Source organism: Gadus chalcogrammus, chromosome 5 (genome assembly GCF_026213295.1).
Source record: "Gadus chalcogrammus isolate NIFS_2021 chromosome 5, NIFS_Gcha_1.0, whole genome shotgun sequence".
NCBI classification, from domain to species: domain Eukaryota; kingdom Metazoa; phylum Chordata; class Actinopteri; order Gadiformes; family Gadidae; genus Gadus; species Gadus chalcogrammus.
The window spans coordinates 14148646-14158996 of NC_079416.1; the positions used below are offsets into that span (position 1 = coordinate 14148646).

The 10351-nt window shown below is 43.6% G+C and overlaps 2 protein-coding genes and 1 long non-coding RNA gene across 4 annotated transcripts; 1 reads left to right on the forward strand and 2 right to left on the reverse strand.

Moving 5' to 3' along the window:
* Positions 1–37: 37 nt before the first annotated feature.
* On the reverse strand, positions 38–3462 carry pcmtl (l-isoaspartyl protein carboxyl methyltransferase, like). 2 transcript variants are annotated; one of them, XM_056590451.1, is made up of 9 exons: positions 3364–3462; positions 3092–3225; positions 2835–2939; positions 2708–2739; positions 2479–2583; positions 1786–1906; positions 1547–1632; positions 1099–1268; positions 38–694 (listed from the first exon to the last, which is right to left on the reverse strand). In XM_056590451.1, coding segments are annotated over exons 2-9 (738 nt in total). In that variant the 5' UTR covers positions 3210–3225; positions 3364–3462; the 3' UTR covers positions 38–693. The 2 variants fall into 2 exon arrangements, with proteins under 2 accessions (XP_056446426.1, XP_056446425.1); XM_056590450.1 differs by having other exon boundaries at positions 81–658.
* Positions 3463–3540: 78 nt separating this feature from the next.
* On the forward strand, positions 3541–6032 carry ccdc32 (coiled-coil domain containing 32). The gene is made up of 4 exons (XM_056590452.1): positions 3541–3651; positions 3895–4231; positions 4437–4590; positions 5037–6032. The coding sequence occupies exons 2-4, from the start codon at positions 3982–3984 to the stop codon at positions 5236–5238; spliced, it is 606 nt and encodes a 201-aa protein (XP_056446427.1). The 5' UTR covers positions 3541–3651; positions 3895–3981; the 3' UTR covers positions 5239–6032.
* Positions 6033–8329: 2297 nt separating this feature from the next.
* Positions 8330–9498, reverse strand: LOC130382607 (uncharacterized). The gene is made up of 5 exons (XR_008895601.1): positions 9428–9498; positions 9137–9161; positions 8770–8939; positions 8501–8650; positions 8330–8417 (listed from the first exon to the last, which is right to left on the reverse strand). It is a non-coding gene; the product is annotated as an uncharacterized LOC130382607 (long non-coding RNA).
* Between the last annotated feature and the right edge of the window lie 853 nt (positions 9499–10351).

Genomic DNA, 10351 nt, shown 5'->3' on the forward strand with positions numbered 1-10351 from the left:
TTGGCCAGTATAGTAAAATGAAAAGCGTAAATATATTAGACAAACGTCTGATGTTTTGTTTATTAACATCGATCAAATACATTTGCGAGAGAACAGACACTTAAGAAGGGTTGTGTTCCTTATTGGAAAATGCAGTATATTACTTCTAAATAATATTTTATAATAATATAATTTGATCTTTAAAAAAAATATTATATTTTATAGTTTAAGAGCGATTTGTCCTCATACCATTTTCTCTGACATACATTTTCTTGGAAGGCTTATATCACATTTCACAGATTTCCAACTTTTCCAGAGATAATAGATGACCAAAAAAGTATGGACATATCTCATCAAATCTTATCATATCTTATCAAATCATAATGACTCTTTATCAAACTAACATTTTGAATAAATGATTCCAAACTGATTTTAAGCTTCCTGCACAGATATTCCGGGCTTTGGAGGAGGGCGTGCAACCAGGAGGAGGGTGTTCATTTAACCACCTGACAAGCTGGCCCTCTGGTCAGTCCATTAGAGCCCTCAAGCACACGCTGATAAGGCAGACAGAAGCAGATTCCTCCAGGTTGCCGGGAGATGGTTTAACATGGCAGATGGTCTGAGTTAGACCAGCAGCCAGTTCTATCGAACTCCAGCAACGCAACACCAGCGCCACCTCCTGCAGAGGATACCACACTGTGGTCAGAGATCATATCTGGGGAAAGAAGAAGTTAAAAGGATATGAAAAATATAAGATTTTTCACCATGTAAGTAAATGGACTGCATTTATGTAGCGCTTTTTTAACCAGTGACCACTCAAAGTGCTTTACAATATTGCCCAACATTCACCCATTCATGCTCACATTCACAAACTGACGGCGGTGTCAACCACGCAAGGCGACCTCCAGCTCGACGGGAGCAGTTAGGGTGAGGTGTCTGGCTCAGGGACACCTCGACACCCAGCTAAGAGGAGACGGGGATCAAACTAGCAACCTTCCGGTTACCAGCCGACCCGCTCCATCTCCTGAGCCACATGCAGCCCAGGTAAATATGAAGTATGATACTGGAATGACTCATTCCTTGTTGACTAAATGAAACAGCTGGCTGAAGAGGTTGTACCAAGGACACTGGTGCTTCTTGTCGGTCAGAGGGACGTAGATCACGCCCATCAGGGCCTTTTTGAGGAAGGTCCCGTCGGCCTGCCGGTCGTACTGCTCCAGGACCTGCCCTCCCCCCTCCGGTCCCACTGGCAGAACCAGGCGACCGCCGGGCTTCAGCTGATCCAGGAGCTGCCGACAGCGGATAGGGAGAGACAGTACACCAGACAACACCGTGTCATGTCAAAAGCATTCATTTGTTTGGTTTTAGATAGTTATACTTTGGAATTTTGTATGTGTGTGTGTGTGTGTGTGTGTGTGTGTGTGTGTGTGTGTGTGTGTGTGTGTGTGTGTGTGTGTGTGTGTGTGTGTGTGTGTGTGTCTTTGTCCTGTCAAAGGCTTTCATCTTGTTTTATATACAGTTATACTTTAGAATTTGATGTTTAAAGTAGAAATGTAACTGTCCTTACCGCCTTTGGGAGGGTGGGGGCCGCGGCCCCGACGTGAATGGCGTCATACGGGGCTGCGTCTGGATGGCCGAGTCTCCCGTCCCCCACTGGAGACACATTTCACAACAGTGAGATCACTACTATTGGAATTTGCATTAAGAGACACAGCTAATGTTTGTAGTTTGTTTAGGTGGAAGGCTCATATGCGTGGTTCCTCTTAGTTTGAGGTTTAGTTTAGGTTAAACCGAAGCCAGACTCGCCTACAAACTGGATCCTTCCGGAGGAGAGTAGTTCCGGATCATCCGCTTGCACGTTCTTCACCGACGTCCGGACCAGTGCGTCTATGTGCTCGATCCCCACCACCTTACCATCGGCTCCCACCTGGGGTACAGAGTCAGTGGAGAGCAGCCAGGACCGCCCACCATACAGTCAGGACCGCCCACCATACAGTCAGGACCGCCCACCACAGAGTCAGGACCGCCCACCATACAGCCAGGACCGACCACCATACAGTCAGGACCGCCCACCATACAGCCAGGACCGCCCACCACAGAGTCAAGCCCGCCCACCAGAGTCAGGACCGCCCACCATACATTCAGGACTGCCCACCATACATTCAGGACTGCCCACCATCAGTGTTGCCACAGTTACCTTGAAAAAGTAATCTGATTACTGGTTTGGAAATAGAAACGAGTTAGATTACTCGTTACTGAAAAAAGTGGTCCGAGGCCAGTAACGCGTTTACCGTTACTAAGTAATGCGTTACTGGCATCACTGCCCACCATAGAGTCACACCAATGGCAAGCAACAAGTCAACCCCTATTCTCCCACCTGCCACAAGGCTGATAGTAACTACAAGCCATTCATCATCAAGCAGCCTCGCACCTGGTGGTTAAGTAAGGGCCTTTAAGGCAGGAATAAGTTGAATACAACATTGATCATATGGACATTACCATCCTAGCCAGGCAGGCTGTGAGATATCCGCTCCCAGAGCCCACATCGAGGGCCGACGCCCCCTCCACCAGCTTGTCACTCAACACCTCCAGTGCATGGGCGTGCTGGAGGGAAAGGCAGAGCCCGAGAGAACCCATCATTAGACAGCGCTTAGCCCTCTCATTAAACAGGCTGACAAACGTTCATCCAATCTGTCAGGGCCAATTGTAGTAATATTTGACTACTCACCATGTGTGGGGCACTTATTGTTGCACTATATCCTGTGTGAAGGACAAGCATCCAAATATATTAACAAAATATCCTTTTGATTTATCATAATATCCTTGTGTGTGCGTGTGTATGTGCGTGTGTGTACCAATGGACTGTGGGGAGTCAGCATAAGCATAGTTTCTGGAATATAGCCCTCTGTCTGTCGCCATCATGGCCTCAAACACCCGGTCACTGCGGATCACCCCATGTTCTGAAGGAGCACCAGGGACACAAATTGGTTACATCTGTCCTACAAAACGACCATTCCTTCATCAAAGGTTTCAGCATGGATTCTTAGGGGAGAGAGATGGACGGTGAACATCAATCAGTGGGTCGAGGTCTTTCATATTTGTGTCACTCTACCCCTTAGACGACTGATGAGTTCATGATGGGTCTTGCCACTCGACATCCACGCCATGGTCCGAGACACCAGCACGCCCATGGGGATCGCCACTACGAGCAACCGGAGCACTGCTCGCATTTCATAGAAGATCTCCCTGTAATCCGAATACAACCCTTTAGAGGGATATAGTACAGATGCAGACATCCACCGTTTGTTATCAACGTGTCAGGCAGAACTGAAGTGCACCGACGGTTAAGAAGGGGATTTTAGGCAAATAAAGAAGATGGTTTACCTGCAGAAATGGTACCTTAATGTGTTGATATCAACATTGAAAGCCAAGAAGAGCCTTAACGACGTGACCCCGTAAAAGAGCAGAAACACTCTTGGCCAATGATAGTTGGAGCAAGAATAACGTCATCCAATCATATTTCGAAAGGATTGATGGACAGCTACAACGTCCAATCACTGTTTTCAAAATAAGGAAGTGGTTTGTGGCGAAGCTTAAGCCATGGGCAGTCATAGCTAGAATATTGGATAGGATACCTGACCGGCAAATGCTCTATTCCCTATAGTAACACAGGTAAGACGTGTTCGTGTTACATTTAGAAAGCATTGATTGAAGAGTTTTTATTTGAAATTATGAATTAATTTAAGATTCAACATGAAGCGATCTGCTAAACTAGCTAAGCATGTTATCAGCAGCACGCTGATGCATGAAAGCTCCTGAGTAAAACATATTAACATAAATATGATCTTCAAACTGTTGGTCAGAGGGATGCATTAGTCAACACTTTTCTTGCTTTCTCTTTCTGCGTGTGCCTAGGACTCGACAGGTTGTCTCTGTCCCTACGAGACCATCCCACCACACGTAGGTTCCTGCATGTTATTCTGAAGTGAGCGCCGCACAACCATGGAGGACTTCGGGGTCCAGGATGTCCGGTCCAGCGGAGATCTGTGGTCCGACATCTGCTCCACTCTGCCAGAAGTGAAAGACGAAGTGGCGAATCAGGAAGAGAACACTCTCTTCACAGACTCCTTCAAGCCAGCATCGCCAGTGAACGGAGAGTCTAATGGAAGGACAGCAGACCTCCAATCCTCAGATGGTCCCACCACGAATTGGCAACCCATGGATGATTCCGAAATCTACATTGCCAGTTTAGGTATTTGTTTTGGTCCCATTAGTTGACTTCATCGCTTTAAACATACAATTTACTCTGAAGTTGTATCCGCTTAATAGATTAACCTATATATTCTGAAGCATACCCCGAAATACTGAACTCGTTGACCATTCCTCCCTGTGGTTCTGAACCTCATTGATATAAGCTACTTATTTATAGACCAGATGTATTTGAAATATCTTTCTAGAAAACCGTCTGAAGAGACTTAAGGGCCTGTCCAGCGACGTGACCTCCAGAGACATGCTGAAGTCTCTGTCTCAGGCCAAGAAGGAGTGCTGGGACAGATTCCTGCATGACACACAGACGTCGGAGATCTTCCAGAGCGGAGACCTGGACGAGGGGTGAGCTGGAGTCACCGACAGCATACCACTTGATTTATTTATTAATATTATTATACCTTCCTCATGAATAATTACATTTTGGATGCTCTGTTATGCCGATTTTGAATCCCAGTCTAAACCAAATGTCTGAATGTCCCAATGACAACCTAACAATTGTTAGTGCTTGGTTCTATGAAAATCCTCACTGTACCGACAGCGATATATTGTTTCTCTTTATTCTGACAAATGTACTTACTGTAAGTTGCTTTGGATAAGTTTTCTAAATGCCCTAAATGTAAATGAAGTCTAATGCGTTTTTCTTTTACATCATATCATGATATATAAATGTATTAAGTAAAGTAATTCAATTCCATTATTTGCTCTGTGTCCTTCTAACAGGGGAGATACACCAGTGGTGTGTTTCCTCCAGTGTCCACTGATTCCCTTGCCTGTGCTTCCTACCCCAGGGCCATGGAGCACCTCAAGCGCTGGCTGATCCCAGAGAAGGTGGCCATCAGTGCAGAGGAGCTGGAGTACCTGCTGAGGCCGTCCGTGACCCGGGAGGACGCTGCCGCTGCGCCGGACCGAACGCCGAGTGGAGACGGAGAGGAGGGGGACCGGGAGAGGCCCGGCCTGGAGGAGGAGGACCCGCACCAGCCAGAGAAATGATGTGTGTATCCGGGGATAACTCACTTGAGATTTTTTTTTTAAACAGGTTTTTTTTGTCTAGAACCATCCATTAGAGCCTACTTCCTGCATTCCTGCTGTGTAGTGGAGAGGAAGAGTTTAGGGGATAGCTGTGGCCCCCGGGGAATCAAACCATGAATCTTATACATCCTGCCTTTCTTTTCTTATGTGTTTGATCATATTATAGATGTATGGATATTGATACCCAATGTGGTATTTAAACAGGTTTGTTTCCTAATAGTCTCACCCGTGTTGCAGTTGGAAATTGTTCAATGCCAAATGCAGTGTTACCCCGAAACGATGCATTTTTAATTTGTGTGTCACTGGTTGTTATTTCTCTGATGTTATTTCCTTTGTAGTTTTAAGTCAACCTGCCAGTATCATTAAGTATAACACTAAGCCAGTTTGTTTTATGTTTTTTTTTCTATGTAATATATACGTGATTAAAATTCAATCAAATCTAAAAACAAATTGCTTTCTCCTTCAAACTCTGTACTGTTAATAAACCAGTTTTTCCAAGCACAATATTACAAAATATATATATATTTCTAGAAAAATGGTCAGCCTTTTTCGGTGAGAAATTATCAATGTTATACCAAAAATATGTAATGTAATCTGTAGATCATTGGTTCCCAACCCCTGATTTAAGGACCACATATAAATAATAAAAAGTTGATAAATACACATGCAGTGGCTTAGCAAAGACTGCCTACTATAATATATTACATAAGATATATTATATTTAGTGCAGCACCACAGACAGAGCGGTGTAAAACCCACGTTGTAGAATGTAGAATAACGATTACAATATATTATAATATAACTAATATATATATAGTTAATAATATAATTTCATTAAAATACACAGGGAGAGCTGATAATTAAGTTCAATGTATTACGTGGCATTGTTTGATAAACTCAGTCCTGATGTGTTAAGGTCAGGATCAGGTCTGGTGCCAAAATTTAGTTCTTTGGGAAAACATGTTTCTTTTCGTATCCTAAACGTAAATACCAGCCTACATAATAGTTGTAATTATAATACATAATATTCTATATACTTTTTTGTCTCATCTTGTGAATAAAAATAATGGTAATACATTTACATTTTCACTTCACATACAACTTTGTACTGAGGTTCAGCTCTCACTGAACTCAAAACCTGTGCAACTAGGTTTGCGTTCATGCATTTGAAAGACAGACATCCCTACCTTTAACTTGTCAAATGTTTTTTTACTGCATTATTTCATTCATGCTGCCTATAATGATAAAAAAGATATACACCATAGCATTTACCTGAGAGTGACAAACAATATATACATAGACATATGTTATTTTGTACAATCAACTATATTAGCTTAGTCAAATAAACCAGTGACAGCAGACTTTGAATCATTGAACATGTTTGATCTGTAAAGAGAAAAAAGATAGATGTAATTGCCTAGTCAAGTACATTCCTTAAGCTTCCATAATTGTTTTACAATGGCAAGTATCAAGATATTTCACGCTCCTGGTGGTATGATCAAATATGTTACCTTTCATGGTGCTCAGGCCCTATTAAAGGTTGGAGAAACATACCCTGTTCCCCAGTTCTGTCAAGTACTCAGCTTCCTCTAGAAAGGAAACAGATTGTGGTTCTTATAGGCACAATAGCAATGCAAGATGTAAAAAAGATCACTAGCTGATTTTAAATTGAGAAATTACTGCAAAACCACCTCTACGACCTTGATGGATGTGTGTACAATAATACTGCTTTGAAGAATACCTGATGCTTCAGAAATAGATTCTGAATAGCTGAATTGGTTTTGGAGGGACCACTTCCAAATCCTGAAATAAGTGGAGGGATTATGCTTTAGTCTCCAAGCAATAGTTGACTATAGACCAATTAATCACATGACCCCTCACCTGTTGGCCTCCTTGCTCTCGTCGCCTTTTTCTGTCCAGAAATCTGTCATCTTCAGACCCTGGTGATTTACGGACAACATACATTCACTATGGATACATTCATGTTGGTCTGTTGACAGTGAGTAAAACGTTTTTTTCTTTTGTGATGTGATTCAAAAGTGTTATATTGAGGGCATGGGGAAGTTCTACATCTCCCAATTTGCAGCACTTTTTCCTTTAAAGAAGGAAATGCAGGATGATTTAAAAATGTTTCAAAAGAATATCACCTTGTATACTGAGCATAGTGTGTCACAATTTACACATACCTCCCTGAAATCGTAATTGGCCCCCATTACAATGTAGAGCGTACTGTAAGTCAAGAGGTACTGGTTGATATAATATCATGCAAATTCCCCCAGGATACATTTTATTCAATAAATATGAATGTGTTTTGAATGTAGCAAGCAAACATTTTACAGATAACAGCAATGCTATGTAGTGTCTCACCTTGACATCATTCACGCCAAGTGTCCGTCTCAAATTGGTGGGGGTGTTTTCTCCTGCAGTGTGTTTTGAAGTTTTTTTTGCTTAAAATCATCTTGCAATGAGGACAACAGAGTTTATTTTGTTTACTAGATGCTTTAGTGGCCGCGGAACACTCTGCAGGAGCCTGAGTGTGATGAGTGGGGGCCTCTGGGTGATGAGTGGGGGCCTCTGGGTGATGAGTGGGGGCCTCTGGGTGATGAGTGGGGGCCTCTGGGTGATGAGTGGGGGCCAATGGGTGCTGAGTGGGGGCCTCTGGGTGATGAGTTGGGGCCAATGGGTGCTGAGCGGGCGGGGGGGGGCAATGGGTGCTGAGCGGGGGCCAATGGGTGTTGAGTGGGGGCCAATGGGTGATGAGTAGGGGCCGCTGGGTGCTGAGCCGGGGCCTCTGGGTGCTGAGTGGGGGCCAATGGGTGATGAGTAGGGGCCGCTGGGTGCTGAGCCGGGGCCTCTGGGTGCTGAGTGGGGGCCAATGGGTGCTGAGCGGGGGGGGCCAATGGGTGATGAGCGGCGGCCTCATTGGTACTGAGCGGGGACCAATGGGTGATGAGCGGGGGCCACAGACTGCTGCACAGGGGCCACAGAGTGCTGTGCGGGGGCTGCAGCATGCCCCTCCCCCTGGTGTATTAGTAAGTGCTTTGTAAATTGCAATCGATTTATAATTGTTGCTGTACAATAACAACAATGAAAATGCGTTGCCGTCCGACAACTTAATCCACACTTGATCATGGTGAACCCTGTAAGAGAGGAATGAAGAGAATAAGATTCATACTAGTGAAAAAACAACAACATTCATTTGTGTAATATGTAAGATAAGCACCTTTATGTTTTACTGAAGAATGGCCTTTTATATGGTTGTCAACCATATATTTTGCACCCACGTATTTGCAAAGGGACAGTGGAAAAGTTCACGGTTGGTGCATTTATTAATGGTTGGTGTATCACCATCCGAGTGTATAGTGATGTGTCTCTATATATCAGAGGGGGAAATAATATACATTAAAAGGCACAGCATCACTTAAACCCCAACTAAAACATAACTTTTACCATCTAAAACTGACATATACAGGTTGTTGTTGTTGTTTTTACCACATTTCCCTCATAAGGGATGGCCTCAGGAAGAGGGAGTAAATCAGCCTGGGCTTGACCGTGGAGAGCATGAGAGGCTTCCGGCCCAGCATGTGGTGCTCCATGTAGCAGGCGGTACGGCAGTGGGACACGTGTCAAACGCACACACAACACAAGGTCTATCAAAGTAGCTGTAGGTGACAAAGAGGCACACAATGAATGAGGGAATGTATTTTATCACATTTATTTTTGATCATTGACTACGCAGAATTCCATCATCAAAATGTAATGTCCTACAAAGAGTAAGGCCATGCATTAAATGTTGATATTCAAATCCTGTTATTATGCCTTATCAAACTCTAATTCAAGTGAAAGATTAATTGATTACCTTCTTTATTTCTCACAGACATACTCTAGGGTAGAAACACACATAAATACAGCGCATTAGTTATTATGTTTATATTCCTGGATTTGAAATTAGATTTTGACACATTTCGGCAAATTTATTTGGCTAATCTACTTGAAAATTGCCCAAACGCAGCCTAAATGCTATTATGCACACAACTGACATAGCCATGAGGCCTATTCACGTTACTTGCATGAATAGTTAATGATCAACTTGTTGGTTTCTCCGCAAATTAGTTTATAATATGCAAGAACACAGAGAACGGCAATTTACCTCTAAGCAGAAAAGCACACAATACTATGGCCTCGGAGTCGGACACACATACTTCGTCTTCCGGTGCAAAGCCAAACATTTAGCTCCACCCACGTTGAGCCACTCCCTTTCTTTATAGGTTCATGCCATTGGTCCATGGCCACTCCTCGATCTGCGTAGACTGGGTAGCCCCGCCCATTCTGCCGGCAATTTGAGTTCGCTCTGCACAAGCAGGTCCCCAGGAGCATTGCATACTTGTTTTGTAATCCACCAGTGCTCAGTGGCCAAGCCTGATATTGCAGCTGTTTAAGCGGGCTGTGGACAGGGTCCCTCGGGGTCCCTCGATTCATGGGGCCTCAACGAATAGTCCAATCTCCTAACCTTCATGCCTCCTTTCCTTAACCTTTGAGGAAAACGTCATCGGGTCAAGGAGACAGCACTGTTTAAAATGAATTTGACTCCACTCTTCCTAACCAACGTCATCCCACTCTTGGCCTGCACCTTGACGTGGTGAGTGGGCTTTAAACTAAGACAGGCCTTTTATATGTTTTGCTTGTTATTGATTGTTTGCCTCAGTCTATCTTATTAATGATACGAACCCTTAATTAAACCCCTTCTCTTCTGTTTGCAGAAACTGGAAACTTCAGAGTATATTTGATCTTAAATTAGATAATCTTTTTTAATTCCTCATCAGATCCCAGTCCATCATGCTCCTCTAGTCTGCCGTGCCACCATCATGCCTCATGCATCACCTCTCAGTGCCCTGCAGCTGCGTCTCATTCTGTTACTCCAGTTCTTTCGCAAAAGTGACAAACACGCTCCACCCAAGTGTTTTTAATCTTTTATTAATTATATATATTATTATATTATATTATTATGTTGAAAGATGGTGCGATCTACGAGAGAGACGCAGAGGACCTGTCTTTACGAGGCTTTTGTCGGGAT